We start from the raw sequence: 15,923 nt of genomic DNA, 5'->3' as shown, positions 1-15,923 counted from the left end.
ATAGTAATTATTCCATTACAATATGGTATACCTTTGATAGTATCAAGACAATTAACTCTGACTTACTTCTGTAGTTTATTCAATATGAAGAGGCTCGAAAAGTTGAGGAATTAGGTCTCGTGAAAACTTTCATTTAATTTGATATTTTATTTTTATAGGTCTGTTTTTGCACCCCTTTCTATCCTGTTCATTGGCACTGAGCTATTATTGGAATGAAATGTATCAATAGGATTAATTATACTACGATTATACTATTTGTCAAAACAAGCAAAAGAAATAAAAAGGAACGTCTTGATAAACACTATATTCTTAACTTTTTGCTGTTTTTCGGGACTGACCAATCTTAGCTGATTAATATACTTTGGTACCGGTATGTTAAGTAGTCCAATATCTAGTTTATGTTACTTGTGTGATGTGTGAACACTAAATTCGTGTGCTGAACTAGTATTCTATTCTTTTTGTTCCAAACCATAAGGGTAAAAGATGAAGATAGGCGAGTTTCCCGGTGTTTCATTCAGAAATTTTTATTTGACTAGATCTATTGCCCCACACGTTGAGTTTAATGTCGGACTTTTACACCATTAGTTTACTTGTATTTACTTAACCCGGCCCAGGGAGCTCCGCCGTCCGACGCCTTCGACGGCGGAGCTCCCTGCAGTAAGTCTTTACTATCAACAAGGGGTGACCAAAGTTCGCGGAGATTTTGAAAATATTAGAAAATGTTATAGTCTATCCTGATCTAAAAATTTGATGTTGGATCTGCGTGCGCGTGTTGCGACTAAAATAAGTCGTAAACGAGACCCTACTTCGGGCACGTGAGTTGACAGCTGATTTATAAAAAAATGTGATCCATCAAAAAAAAAGGTAATTTCATAATTTGCAAGGCAATATATCATACAATCAGTTGGTATCACTTCTTATTTACAATTTTGAGGATAGACCTGTCTACTCTCAAAATCTAAAGATTTCCAGAATCTTAATATCGGTAATATAATAATTTTTCGGAAGGGAGGCAAATGACTGCAAAATGTGCCAGTCTTTTGTCAATATTTTCATAATTTCACACTCGATTCCAGAGAATATTCTGTTTCTGAGTAATTTTATGTTCTTCTTTCTATTGGTGATATCAGATTTTTGAAATCTTACCACTTTGTTGAGATAGTGAACTTGGGTCATGCGCAAACTATGGTCACACTACCATATAATAGTAGATCGTAGAGCCGAGGGCAAAGGTCAAATAATTGACAAGTCACTGAGTAACAATGATGGGAATAGCAGTCTGCTTACGCTTGCAATTCCTCTGATAGAAATGTTTGCATACCAAACCAACCCCCCCCCCCCCCAAAAAAAAAAAATGAAAACAAAACAACGGTCGACAACAACAACAGCCAACACCAGGAACACCAACAATAAAGCGCACAATCTACATGGACAAGCTATTGAACAATACATTTTTAGTTATTATGAATATGGAAAAAGACAAAGTGTCTGTTCATAATAATCTGAATTAAAGCACACTAGCAACACATAGCTAGTGGTCAATGCTAAATTGCTGCCATGATTAAATCAATATCAACACTGTTTCTGCCTTGTTCTGTTTTTTTTCCAAAGATGTATTCTCCATGATGGATATCTACTTGGTGATTGTTGGTTTCATCCTTCATCTCATCCTGTTTGCCTCCATCTTTGACATCTACTTCACGTCTCCCCTTGTCCATGGTATGACCCCTCACTCCACGCCAGATGAACCTCCAGCCAAGCGTTTGGTTCTCTTCGTAGGTGATGGGCTCAGGGCTGATAAGCTCTATGAGCTCAAGGAGGATGGGACTAGCAGAGCTCCGTATCTCAGGTGCCTCAAAATAGATGATTATAATAATAGTACATTGCTTAGTAAATGCATAATACCAACATGGTCTCTATAGATGCGTGTTAGAATATCACTGTATGAATGTCACAAAAACTTAGATTACACATTCAAGAACAGTTTTGTTTTCAGCTGGGATTTAATTCTAACTGAGTGGTATTCCTTATATTTTGTGGGAGTTCAAAATTAAGATTTTTTTAAAGTTGTTCTACTAAGCTCAATGACACTAATATCCTTCAGATTATAGATCTTGATTCCATCTATCTGTTCATCATTATTTTCATGACATAGCCCATTCCTCACTTGGTAACTACTGCTAGGTAAGGCATGTATTCACATCTCATCAAGAATAAGAGGAAGATAAATAACTCCTTATTGACTTCAAACTTGGTTGGGACAAAACTTGGCCTTTCCAAATCAAAATAAGAAACTTTTAATTACTCTTTGCACTTAAGGAAAGAAATGGTAATAACAAAAGTCATATTTATATACCACTTAATACTACGTTTCTTAGTACTAAAGCGTTCCACGGCCTAGGATTATAACAAAAGAAAAATCAACGTACCTCATTTTTTCTCTCTGTGTACCTCAGTCAATCATTAATTCCATATTAACCAGGATGTTAATCAATAGTTGGACCCACTAGTAATTTGTTACTTGTGTACTGAATACTTGTATATTTTCAGTAATGGAGTATAATCCAAAAATCAATCTAATAGCAAATTTTCCTAATTATGATTGGTTTTTTTCATAGGAGCATCTTAAAGAATCAAGGTACATGGGGTGTCTCTCACACACGTGTCCCAACTGAGTCTCGACCTGGTCACGTTGCTATCATAGCAGGCTTCTATGAAGATGTCAGTGCAGTAACTAAAGGTTAGTTTTCAGTTTGTCCTTTTAAAATAATATCATGTTACTTTCATAAATCACATCCATCAAGATATCTATTACAACCATTTGATGTTTAATAGGTTATGCATCTTCCATCTTAACTGCTGGGCAGGTCTCTGGCCAAATGAAAAATTGCCATGGAATAAATCTTTTAAATTATGTTGTCTCAATAACATGGGTGTTAGTGAAATTTAATCAAACTTTACATAAACTGAACAGCACAAGGTATAAGTATTTGAGAACAGTTTTTAGATTTTTATGTTGAAAATGAAAGGCTTTGAGTTTAGCTATATTCTAGTATATGTCGATGACATTGTTTCAAGCATACTTTGTTGAATTATTTGTGTTTAAGGTATTAGTCACACCGTCAAACCTACTCAATACTGACTCCTAACCCACCAATATTGGCCAGTGAGGCAATGTAAATTTTGTTTGGTCTGTTATTCTTTTATTGCTCTCACTGGTCATTTATTCATAAGTTACTTTGATGCTCCACTTTGGTCTTAATGATTAACAACTTAATGCAAATTGAAAACAAAAATATTGACATTTTTTCAAGTTTCAGATTGATTTTACTATCAGGTTTTTGATCTTACACTAATTAGATGCCCATGACTATATTTGAGGGTGTAATTCCCAAGTTTTTATATGAATTTTTCAGGTTGGCAAGAGAATCCAGTTGAGTTTGATTCTGTCTTCAACCAAAGTAGATTCACCTGGTCATGGGGAAGTCCAGATATACTACCGATGTTTGCTAAAGGTATGTATCTGCCTAGTCAAAATTCATTTTATTTCCCATTAGTAATTTAGAAATTTAACCCTTTTAAATACTTACACACCTTTATTTGTCTCTTTGTCTTTGAGAAAGGAAGCTCATTTACATCTATTCATGAGTTTGGGTTAATTTTGTAGAATTGGCTTGATCAGATTATCCTGTTTTAGTTGTATCAGATTAAATTGTCAAGTTCAAAGCACAAATGTCTCAGATAGGAGAGTCCTTTTGAACCCTTGCACATTTTTGCCTGACAATCCTATTTTCTCAAGAGACACAGGGATGCCAATTTTCAGGCAATAGCCTGAATTTAGGCCCTGGCCATTCAGACCATAGTTTAGGCTTTTTTTTGTGTTCAAAATAGCTCATTCTAGGCCCTTTGATCAATTCTCAATGGCATCTCTGGAGACATAATATTGCGCTAGTATAAGATCATTGATTTGATTTACTGTAGATATTTGAATAATACAAGAGTAAAATAACAAAAGTCTTTACATGAGTTATTCTGTCTTTGTTTGTCTATCTATCATGTACTTGTGTAGATAAGTATAAGATACATCCTTTAAAAAAAAAAATCAAGTTTGTTGCTTCTAATAAAGTCAAGCTCAAATATGTTTACCTGTATAAAGTTGAAAGGCATTGGACTGGTTATTTATGTATTTATTTATTTGTTGTCATTGACATCTTCACCATTGTATGTGTGAATGTTTTACCTACCGGTACACACCTATGAATAGGAGCATCTGGAGACCATGTATTCATCCATACCTATCCTCCTGAGAGTGAAGATTTTGCTGACTCTGATGCTTCCAAGTTAGATACATGGGTCTTTGATAAAGTTAAGGTAAGTCCAAGTAGAGTCTTTATATTCCTTTGTTTCAAGAATGAGGGGAGGATGGGTGTTGAGCTCTTTCCTCCTTCATGTATATATGTAACGAGCAAGAAATATTGGCTTAAGCTGATATACAGCCAATAAAAGATCAACTTGGTGCTGGTTATGTCAATTTCATTAATTTTTCATACCGTACTTAATAACAAAAAGAGTAATATGTCTATAATATTATAGTGAAATATATCCAGTTTATTCATGGCTGCAGTTGCAGTCATTATTACTAACATTAAAATGTCATTGATACTCCATATTAATCAGATGAATGTAACCTAGTTTAAAAAAATCTCTGATGTTTCTTTCAAACAAATGGTATTTCTAAACGGAGATCTTGATGTTTATGTCCCCAACCTTAAACAGGAATTCCTCTCAGAATCCAAAGAAGATCCTTCACTGAGGTCCAAGCTGAACTCCAATCGTGTTATCCTCTTCCTCCACCTGCTTGGTATTGATACCAATGGCCACGCCCACAAACCATACTCTAAGGAATACCTGGAGAACATCGCTTTGGTGGATGCTGGGATCAAAGAGATCGTAGGTGTGCTAGAGGATGCCTTTGCTCATGATGGGAAGACTGCGTATGTCTTGACTTCAGATCATGGCATGACTGACTGGGGTATGTGCATTGTTTATATTCTACCGTATCTGTAAAGGTGATTCATTTGCACCCCGGGGCAACGTGTCTGACACGATCGGTTGTAGCAACTACCCCGAAGATCAAGATACATTAATCTTGATCTAAGGAGACACGAACGAACGATTTGACTTCCAAAGTGTACCATTGACTGTTTAGACTTGTAGTGATAGGGCCTTGTTGATTTTTCTGTCAGGAACTTGAGGAAGCAAAGGTTGGTTAATTTTGTTATGTGTTTCTTTTGACAATCAGTCCTGTCTGAATCCTCTTTTTTTGTAATCGAATTGGTAGATAATTACAGAAATAATTTTGTAATGGGTTTCTTTTGACAATCACTCCTATCTGAATCCTGATCTCTTGTTATCTCATTGGTAGAGAATGAGACACCTGTGCTGCTCTCTGCTTAGTGAGCTGGTACCTAGAACACTAAACATTATCTTGACTGCTCTACTCATATGATGAGTTACATAGAGTTAATCTTTTTTAGGAGACACATAAACTGCCCATCAGAAAGCGAGGTTGTATCCAGTATATTCAACATCATTGTTCTTTGCTGTATGCTTTTACCAGGATCTCATGGAGCTAGTCACCCAGATGAGACACTGACACCTCTTCTTGCTTGGGGTGCTGGTGTCAGAGAGGCAAGACACACTACAAATCAGCAATTCCAGGACAATTTCTTACAAGGTATTTGAATTTATGAAACTTTCAACTATTATTTTGTACTTATTTACAGTATTTAAAAAAAAAAAATCAATTTGTGGTCCAGAATCAAAGTTTCGTGTCACATAAAGTGCTTTTGTTGGTCTTGATGTCAGTAGTAAAAAACTTATAATAAATAACAGTTACTATAATTAATAGACAAATTGTAACACTCATTTTTGCACTTGGTCAGATTCCTTTTGTGAAAACATCTATCGTAAACAACTCCCCAAAAGCTTCATATCACAAAGTTTTTTTAGTTTTTCAGTAAACAACTGGGCCAGTGCAGGAATAGTACTTTTGACTGGTATTGATGCCTTTTCAGATCTCTCCTGAATGGTTAAGAATGAATGCAGACAGTCTGTGATGTATGTCATCTTTATGAAACATCAAACATCACATCAGCCATCTTGTTTTGACTAATTAAAATCAGTTGTATTGAATCACTGAAGAGGTTTCTCTGAGATTGATGTAACTTGAAAATTACTTCTTTCTTCACAATCAGAAGATGACCTTTCACTTGCTGTGCTACCAGCTTCTTCAGACCTAAGTCGTAGCTGTTGCTGTTGCTGATACAGTACCACAATATGGATCTAACGTTGAAAAAGAGTATATTGTCCTAAGTCTCTGTTCATGGATGTGTCATGTTTGGTGTATATAGGTACGGCCTCCCTTATCCAACTGGTAGACTTGTTGCTGTCTTGTGAGAGTATACTGCTCTTATTCCAGTTAATGAAGTGATAGATGGTGGCATCAATAGGTTATCATTCAACTAAGTGTGCTTAGAGAACTAAAGTTCAAGCAGTATTGAACGTTAGTGCTTCATTCATATTCTTTATCTTACCTAATTTTTCTTTGATGGGGATTTGTAATTGTACAGACTGGCATCTTGAAGACATAGAACGCCATGATGTAAACCAAGCAGACATAGCCCCCTTGATGTCATCCCTGATAGGTGTACCCTTCCCTCTCAACTCAGTCGGTGTCCTACCCGTAGACTACCTCAATGGTACAGAGGAATACAAGGCCAGGTCACTGCTCACTAACGCTAAACAGATCATAGCACAGTATGAGGTATAGTATCATGCTTCCAATGGACATTGGACATTTCAATATCACTTCATTTTCCTCTAGAGTGAGGTAATGGTGCACATGGTATTTACCTTGTGTATATCTAAGTCATTGCATTTGTTCAGGCAAAGGTAATGATGATGAAATTCTCTTCTTATATCATACGTATCACATCATGAAATAATTTTATGTACTTTGATAATCGCTTGGGAAATTATTCTGGAACGTGAGCTTTAGCTTTAGTATGGTTAAAGGATGGAACTGAGGATCATGGGTTTCATAGCATTTTTTACAATTTCATTGAGAATTAGGTATCAGGTAATGTTATGTTTGCACTGCACTATATTACAGAAAGTAATAATTTCTTTGCAAGGCATTGCTTTCTTTTTGTACATCGATACATGGGCAATTCAGATTCTATATTTTTGTTCTTGATTCAGTTTATTGTAATAAAGATTTATTTTCTGTCTTGATTCAGGTAAAGGAGAATCAGAAGTTTGCTACCACCTTCAGAGCTCTCTTCAGACCCTTCAAGCCTCTCAGCTCAGGTCAAAAAGAGCTTCTACTCAAGCATATTCATATTCACATGGCGAGGAATCGCTTCAAACAAGTAGTAAGTTTGAGGAGTTTAGAAATATTTGATGAATGAGGAATCTGTAGTAACAATCTTGGTTTCTTTTCCACTAAAAATGTTATTTCCATATTAAAGAAATAGTTTACATTTGCATTCAAACTTTAAATATATTTATTTCCTAAACAAGTGGCTTGTGACAAAAGAAAGCGTGCTGATTTTAGCAATATATAATCTGTTACATTGTTTCTGGGAGGCATCAATAAAGTTTGATCCATTCCTAAGGTGAAAGATGCTTAGGAAAAATATATACATGAATTGCCTCTGGATGGATAAGGGCCAAATGTTAAGAAGCACTGAATTCTAGTAGGGCCGCTGTGTTAGGATGTAGTGTCCTACCCTGCACTGTACATCATAGAGTAGGCCACTAAACAGTTGGACTACAACTTGATGTCCAGCCATAAAATCTTATCTCATCCATGTGACACAGTTTTACATCTCACTGAGTTTCGCCAAGTTATCTGGACTGTATTGATATTAACCTTTTACTTGCCTGGATCAAACCTCCAGATTGCTGTATTGTTTGGGTTTGTGTGAAAAACTTTGACTGTGGCTCTGCGCTGTTTGTTCCATCAGTGGGCAGCTAAATAAAATAGTCCTTTCATTTCCACTACAGATAGCTGAGACTGAGAAGCTGATATCGTTGGGTCTAGATGGCTTAGGGTACTACCAGACCTATGATCGATTCTTCTTAGGGTAAGGAGGGTGTATCAGGGTGTTCTTTCAGGGTTGGAAGAGATATGAGGATCAGGGGGAATACTGTTGTACTCTTAACTCTTTACATGCTATATTGAAACCATTACCACATTGTTTGGAGTATATGTACTTGTGACAAAATCATCCATAGTAATAATCCATTGTTTGTGCCACTATTCAACAGAAGCTGGTAAAGGGTTAATTTGGGGTCAATGTGCGAATTATAGTTGTAGTCCACTCTGTTCACACAATCCCATTTATAGGAAGAAAACATCGACATGATATTTGCTTTTCTGATGTTTGCGTTTTGTTTCAGATTGTAGTACATGCCCCTACAAGTAGTTTCCACAGAAAAATCTGACATATAATTCTAGGAAGGGAATTCCAATATGAAACATTTTAATTAGAATTTGCTCATCTTCTGTGTTTGCATATAACCCAGGTCTAGTGTGACTCTGAGCTACCTTGGGTGGATGGCATACATTCTTCACATTCTTCTGAAATACCACACCAGCCTAGCCACACCCCCCAAGCCTCGTAACCATGGTAACACACATCCTGGTCTCTTGCCTGCTTTCTGTATGATAGCTGCTCTGATCGCCATCCTGCTCGCGTTACAAACATCTCCTATCAATTATTACATCTATGCTCTAACACCAGTCCCTCTCTGGTATGCAGTCGTCAAAAGGTGAGTTTAGAAAGAGGTAAAACATCTCCTATTAATTACTACATCTGTGCTCTGACACCAGTCCCTCTCTGGTATGCAGTCGTCAAAAGGTGAGTTTTAAAAGAGGTAAAACGTTTTACAGGTTATGAAGTTGTTCAGGTCAAACATGTTTTCAGTTTTTAGTTTCGGTTTTTATTTTTCATTCCCAACAGAACAGTGATTTTGAAAATAAATCAGATATACATTTCAATATTCAATAATGTAACACATTTTACATGGTTTAAAGTTAAAAAATAGAAAGTATACATGAATATCCAGTGTAATAGTTCTTTTTTAAAGTTTCAAAGTTCTCAATAGAAAGCAAATTTAGAGTGAATTTGGAAACGGTAAGCTTATTGCCATGATTTGACATCAAACATATAACATCTTGTTTTAACAACCTTGCAGCTCTGAATAGACAGTGTAGGAACATATGAAGAAAAAAATTATATAAAAATAGTAAAGTTAGAGGATATAGATAGTTGATTAGAATAGATGGCAAAAGGCAGATGATAAACACAGTAACTCATAATGAGGAATGAGCACAGTCTATTTAATTAAAAGCTACAATTATTTAAAAAAGAAAGAAGAAAAATCAAATTTCTTGAGATTATTACCAGATTGTGTATTGGTCTATAGATAAAGCACAAACATGATTGGAATATATTCTTAGAATGATTCTTTAAAAAAACATGTTCTTACAAGATTAAACAAGGGATTCTTACCATATAATTTTATTCTGTTGCTCTTAACACATTCAAACTCATGTATTCCAAGGACTACTCATCACATCGTGCACTCAAATGTTGAAAATTAAATCATGATTGATCATGTCACCCATTTCCATTTTCACCTCTTGAGTAGTCAATGTACAAAACATTCTCCCAGCACTGCCAGGAAACTTTTTAGGAGCTCTTGATGTAGTGACTGAAAACAATTGGACAGAAATGGGTCAAAGTGTTTTCAACCTTTTTTGATTGAATTGAATTTGAAGTTTGTCTGATTGGCGATGTCACAAAGGAGATGCATCTTTCTTCACTTCGGAGATGATTGGATTTATCTGATCAAGTTGTGGTAATTGTAAATTGCTCATTTTGATATTAGAGTCGTTCATTTTCGAGACGTGATGAGAGATAGCGGACATGCATCCTGGATCATCTCTTGTACTTTCATCACTTCATCTGTAATCACCTGACCCCAATAGACTGTCAATCTTTATTGTTACATTTTGGCTGCTATGTTCAGTCAATTATCATCAGGAGCTCATGAACTGGATTCAACTGACAATGTTTGGGGGACTTCAGCTAGGGGTTTAGAGGAAGGGCTAAGAATGTTAGGGTTCTTGATTATTTATTTATTTATTTATTTATTAAAACATCTTTATACAGGATAATATGTTCAGGTATACTGTTTTTCAACATGGTCCTGTTAACATTAAAAAGCAAATCACATGTGAAATATTTAACAACGTTTCAAATAATTTAACTGCATATGTTGACATAAAGTTAAAACAACATAGTAAAATCTCAGAAATGTAAGCATCATTAGAAATAACATGCTATTGTATTATACATTTTAATAAAATACATTAAAAAAAAAATATATACATATATATACAAAAAAGTACAAGAGATATAAATATTTACAAAAATTAGATTAAAAATAAAACTTCTTATAAATCAATTTAAAAGTTTCAATTGTTTGGGCATTTTGTATAAAGTGGGGGATGCCATTCCATCGCTTAGCACCGGAAAATTTAAAGGCTTGTTTAAAAATTGAGAGGTGGACTTCAGGTGGGACTACATTAAGACTATCATTGTTCCTAGTATGATGATTATGTCGTTCACAAAACATTTCGATATCATTACAAAGCTGTGGAGGGGCTAGACCATGTATACATTTGAACATTTGTGTGGCAAGAAAGTAGTCTTTTCTTTCATTAATGTCTTGCCAAGCTAATTTTTTTGAAAGTGTTTTGAAAGAAACATTTAGGTCAAAGTTGCCAGTTATATAACGTGCGGCTCGTTTTTGTAATCTTTGTAGTTTAGTTTTATGTTTATCTGCACTGTTGGCCCAGACAGAAATACCATAATCGATGCAGGGTTGTATTGTAAATTTATAAAGAGTGTTCAGTAAAGAAGAACTAAGAAATTTCCTCAGTTTCCCAAGAGAACGGATCTTGTATCCTATAGATTTGCATAGGTTATTTACATGAATATCCCATTTTAAATTTTCATGAATTTCAACGCCTAAGTATCGTATGGACTTGACCTGCTCAATTTCAATTCCATCAATATATATTTTCAGAATGTCATGGGAACGCGTTTGCAATAATATACTCTTTGTTTTGTCAACATTAATTCTTAGGTGGTTTTGTTTGTACCAATCATTAATAGAATCAATATTTGATTGAAGTCTAGAGGTTATTGTTTGCACATCTTTCCCTATTTCAAATAAAATAATATCATCAGCATATATAGTTAGAACACCAGATTTGATTGATTGTGATATATCATTGATAAAAAGTAAAAATATAATCGGGGCAAGTACTCCTCCTTGTGGTACCCCTACTGACAGTTCCTTTTTTGCAGAAAGTTTACCTTGCGAGAATACAACTTGTTTTCTTTCCTTCAGATAACTTGAAAACCATCTTAGCATGTTTTCAGCAATACCATATTGCTGCATTTTGAAAAGTAGAATATCATGGTCTACACTATCGAAACATTTCGATATATCTAAGAAACATGCCCCAACTTTTTCTTTTTCATTGAATGCATCAAAAAATTCATCGACAACTCTATGCAGACAAGTTGTCGTTGAATGTTTCGGTAGGAAAGCATGTTGTTCAATATTGATAAGATTGTGTTTAAGAAGATAACGTAGCAGTTGTTCCTGAATTTCCTTTTCTATTATTTTAGGGATATGGCTCACAACAGAGATGGGACGGTAGTTTGTTTCTTCATTCCTAGAACCTTTTCCCTTATATATTGGAGTTGTCCTAGCCAATTTCCAGTCTTCTGGTACATCTCCACCTTGTATGCTTGAATTAAATATATCTGTTAAGGATTCATATATATATATGGTGCTGCTATTTGAAGTAACCTTGTATCAAATCCTAGTACATCAGTATTACTATTTTTATCTAAAAGAAGCAAATATTTAAGTATTTTCTCCTTTTTCAGAGACTCTATTTTGAATTCATACATACATGCTGGGTTTTTCCATTTGATAGACTTACTATGAGGAAATGATTGTGAAATATTATTACCAACATTAACAAAGAAATCATTCATTGTATCACTGTCTATACAACAGGATGATGAACTATCATTTTTAGTCATGCCTGTAACCTGCTGCATTTCTTTCCATAATTTCTTACCATTATTACTATATTTCTTAGACACATCATTGAAGTAAGCCTTTTTCTTTTCATTTCTTAATCTGTTAACATAATTCTTACACTTCACATATTTACAATGATCATCATGAGATTTCGTTGAGTCAGCTTTACTCTTCAAATGATCTCGTTTATACATGAGCTGAATAATGTCATTAGTAATCCAAGGGCAATATCGATCTTTTACCCGTACTTCTTTAAAAGGTGCATAATCATCACTTATTTTCAAGAAAGTTTCTTTCCATGATTTCCATGCCAAAGTCAGAGGCAGAGGATTTTCGTTAGACAATTCAAAAATATTATTGGTTTTAATTGCTTCAAGGAATCGGGCTTCGTCGAATTGCTTGAAATCCCGAAACCGCCTCACTTTATGAATTTCTTTTGTATTCTTTAAATCAATGACAGTATGTACGAGATAGTGATCACTCAATGATATATTAAGTACGTCAGTTAAAATGTGTCTTTCAGGTATAGTGCTCAAAATGTGATCAATACAGGTTGCTGATTTTGTGGTAACTCTCGTGGGCTTGGTGACCAATTGGGTTAATAGAAATAAATTCTCCAAGCAATGAACAGGATTATCATGAAGAGTTTCATTCAGTTTATAATCGACATTGAAATCCCCGAGTATAAGTAATTCCATATTTGTGTCATTTGCCTTCTCAAAATTTTCTGTGATCTTCTCAAAATACTCAGTATTTGTATCAGGAGGTCTATAAATACAACAAACAAGTAACTTGTGCATGGCAGTGCATGGCAGTATGAATTCACCCTCTGTTTCAACAGGACAAGAGCCGTGAAGCAATGATAACCAGGGTTAGACGTCAGGGGTCATTGAAGGACCTACAGAAACCTGACAAATATTTTAGCAAGTTAAGACCATCGCACACCCTTCTTCCCACTACTACTACTACCTGATTTTGAAAGAAATTTGAATTTCAGATTAGATATTGGCAGTTAAGTACCGGTATGCAGATCCTATCTAATTGAGGTTCAGATTGGTCTTGGTCCTGCTGGATTGGCTAGAAATGGGTAGACTATCGTGGGAGGGGTGAGAAAACACAACAATTGACAGCTGATTGGCTTTTATCTCTGACTGCAAAATCAGTAACAATGCTCGTAATAACATTCAGGAAGTCAATTGGTGAATCAGGAAAAGTTTACATCTATAAATTCCTAATTGATACCATGAGGTAGTGTTATAAAAGGAAAAATTAATTTTGCCTTTGATTCATGTTTTAATACATCAAGAAAAGAGATGGTCATTTCATATCAAGACACCTTCACAATAATGCTTCGTAAGTAACATTTCAAATTGATGGAAAAAAAAAGAGATTTCATTAAAAAGACATTGCTGTTCATACCTACCTCTCAATCATGGCTTAGATAGAACAGTGTTACTCGTGGTAGATGTACCTTCTGATAAGAGCAGATGACATTTCAATTTGCAGCAAGTGAATTTGCTCCCTATCTTAATTTTTGGAATGCTTCCCAAGTATTAGTCATTATAACGCCCACAGACAAAGCCTTACACATAAAACATCAGATAAAAAGAGGAATCATTAATATCTGGACTTAAGCCCTAACTGATATGTTTTAGTAACCCTTCTTATTTTCTCTATCAACATATCTTACTTTTTATATGTGACTTTTGTTGTCTCTCTCAAATCTCTATTTTCACATTTAGTCATGAGAATGGTATCACTTCAGTTTGGTTCTCAACCTTCTTGATATTCAGTGACGTATCCAGCATTCAGGAGATCTAGGTACTGTCTCATAAAGTGTTGCGAACTTGCGATTGATTTTAATTGATTACAACTTGAACTCAATCGCAACTCCCATCTCTTAAGTTCACAGCTACGATTAATTTTAAGTTGCGACTGATTTTAATCAATCACAACTCTTTATAATACAGGGTCCTGGGTTATACCCCTTTTTCGAGGCCCATGACAAATACGGCCCTCAATTTGTCTCATACTTTAGTGAAATGGCCCGAATATTTCACAATATTCTGAGGCAATGTGCCTACAGATCCCAAAGCGCTCGCGTGCCTCCGCTGTTTATCACATCCACATATGCCACTGATGTTACTTCCGATGACGCATCAACAAGATTCAAGCCAAAATGTTCCATAATTTTGGGGAAATTAATTTCTGTCTCACACAGGAATGGTCAGTTTAAATAGGTTTAGATAAATTGTGTGTTGATTCAAGGAAAGATTGTATGTATCCTGCAGCATGATGTGATAACTAAGATGTTGGTTCCAGGTAGATTTATTGGTCCCATAATGAACATGTGTTGAAGGTTGATTTGTATATCCTGTATTACAAAATTGCTAAATTAAGAGTCGTTTGTGCTTATTTGGTATGGTCAAGCCATTATATTTCTACTTTTAGTTATATAGTTTTAGGTAAGAAAAGGTTTTTGTATTAAAGCTGACAATCTGTTGGACTTATCTGACTTAATAACACAGTATGGACAATTTTTCAAGGCAGTTCATAGATTTTGAGAGGAATGGAGGAGTTTGAAATGAAAAAGAATCTTGTGTTGAGACATCAAAGACCATTGTAAATTTAGGATGGTATGATGTTAATGCAGTCTGCAAAAATTATGGAAAAGTAAAAGCAGTTATCAGTTGCCTAAAACCTAATGATGTTGGCTTGGTGATAATGAAGCTAACACAGACTGACAGTTATCTCATTGAATGTAACACATGTGTTCGGCTTCCGGTGATATTTACCAGGCTTCATCCTCTCTTATCCAGTTCAGTTCATAGCACCGATGATGCACTTTTGATTACTACCGGTTGTTATCGGATACCTACATTATTTCGCACCATATATGGTCATGATATTTCAAGCGCGTTATGTGGACGTGGCATTGACCTTGCATTGTCATGTACTTTACATAGTAGCATTAGCAACCGTCTACACGCAACCAGCAATCTAAATTCAGGCATCATGATGGTGATTAGGGGCGGGGCTCAAGGGGATGTATGTTCTTTAGGTGAACCAGGTACAGGTTAATGTCCGTTAAGCATCTCATTTGAGATGAAAAGCTATTCTACCACCTCACAGTGTCTTCTTATTCATAGAGGTGGTATCACAGTGAATATAGGATAAACATTTCAAGTCTTCAATAGCATATGACTCCATCCCCCAAGCGAGAGAAAGAGAGAGAGAGAGAATTTTATTCTCAATTTGATATTAATATAGATTAGTCATGATAAGTGACGAGTATGATAGCTCTTCAGTAGCTTTGCCAAGAAGCATTAGATATGGAATGAGTTGTATTCATGAGGTTACAAGCTTATTCTTTCGCTGATACAGATTGATAGAAATCAGAAAAACATCCAGTGCTCGTCTCATTTTTGATGAGGAGATGGAAGATGTTACCCAAGAATGTCGTCCATGTTTGATCGGTGGCAGGCTGATGGGTACGCTGTGATGATGTTCAGGCATTTAGCCAACCCATTCCACAAAACCTAACAGGATGTTGGTATCCCAAGTTTGTGAAGATGACATTTAATTAGAATTTTCTGGCAAGCAATCTACCGATGATGCTGTCTATTTGTTGGTCTGTGTATAGATATATTGGTGTGTATATTTGTTTCTCCTTGACCTTTCTCTCTGACTGCCTGTCTGCCTGTCTGTCTCTGTCTTTCTCTATT

General features: G+C 35.4%; 1 protein-coding gene across 3 annotated transcripts in view; it reads left to right on the top strand.

Annotated features, from left to right (window-relative positions):
- The first annotated feature begins 288 nt into the window (after positions 1-288).
- LOC100890759 (GPI ethanolamine phosphate transferase 1) overlaps positions 289-15,923 on the top strand; it is a 39,002-nt gene continuing 23,367 nt past the window's right edge. For 2 of the 3 annotated variants that reach the window (XM_030975111.1, XM_030975112.1), the window contains exons 1-12: positions 289-370; positions 1,612-1,849; positions 2,619-2,740; positions 3,417-3,515; positions 4,265-4,371; positions 4,777-5,032; positions 5,621-5,737; positions 6,633-6,826; positions 7,302-7,436; positions 8,071-8,150; positions 8,593-8,772; positions 8,862-8,927. In XM_030975111.1, the coding sequence (XP_030830971.1) occupies positions 1,623-1,849; positions 2,619-2,740; positions 3,417-3,515; positions 4,265-4,371; positions 4,777-5,032; positions 5,621-5,737; positions 6,633-6,826; positions 7,302-7,436; positions 8,071-8,150; positions 8,593-8,772; positions 8,862-8,927 (1,583 nt within the window). In that variant the 5' untranslated portion in view covers positions 289-370; positions 1,612-1,622. Of the gene's footprint in view, positions 371-1,611; positions 1,850-2,618; positions 2,741-3,416; positions 3,516-4,264; positions 4,372-4,776; positions 5,033-5,620; positions 5,738-6,632; positions 6,827-7,301; positions 7,437-8,070; positions 8,151-8,592; positions 8,839-8,861; positions 8,928-15,923 lie in introns of all 3 variants that reach the window. The other variant, XM_030975113.1, reaches the window with a different exon arrangement.

The sequence above is a fragment of the Strongylocentrotus purpuratus genome, unplaced genomic scaffold (assembly GCF_000002235.5).
Source record: "Strongylocentrotus purpuratus isolate Spur 01 unplaced genomic scaffold, Spur_5.0 spur5_scaffold_8, whole genome shotgun sequence".
Lineage (NCBI taxonomy): Eukaryota > Metazoa > Echinodermata > Echinoidea > Camarodonta > Strongylocentrotidae > Strongylocentrotus > Strongylocentrotus purpuratus.
This window is presented reverse-complemented; position numbering and strand designations above follow the sequence as displayed.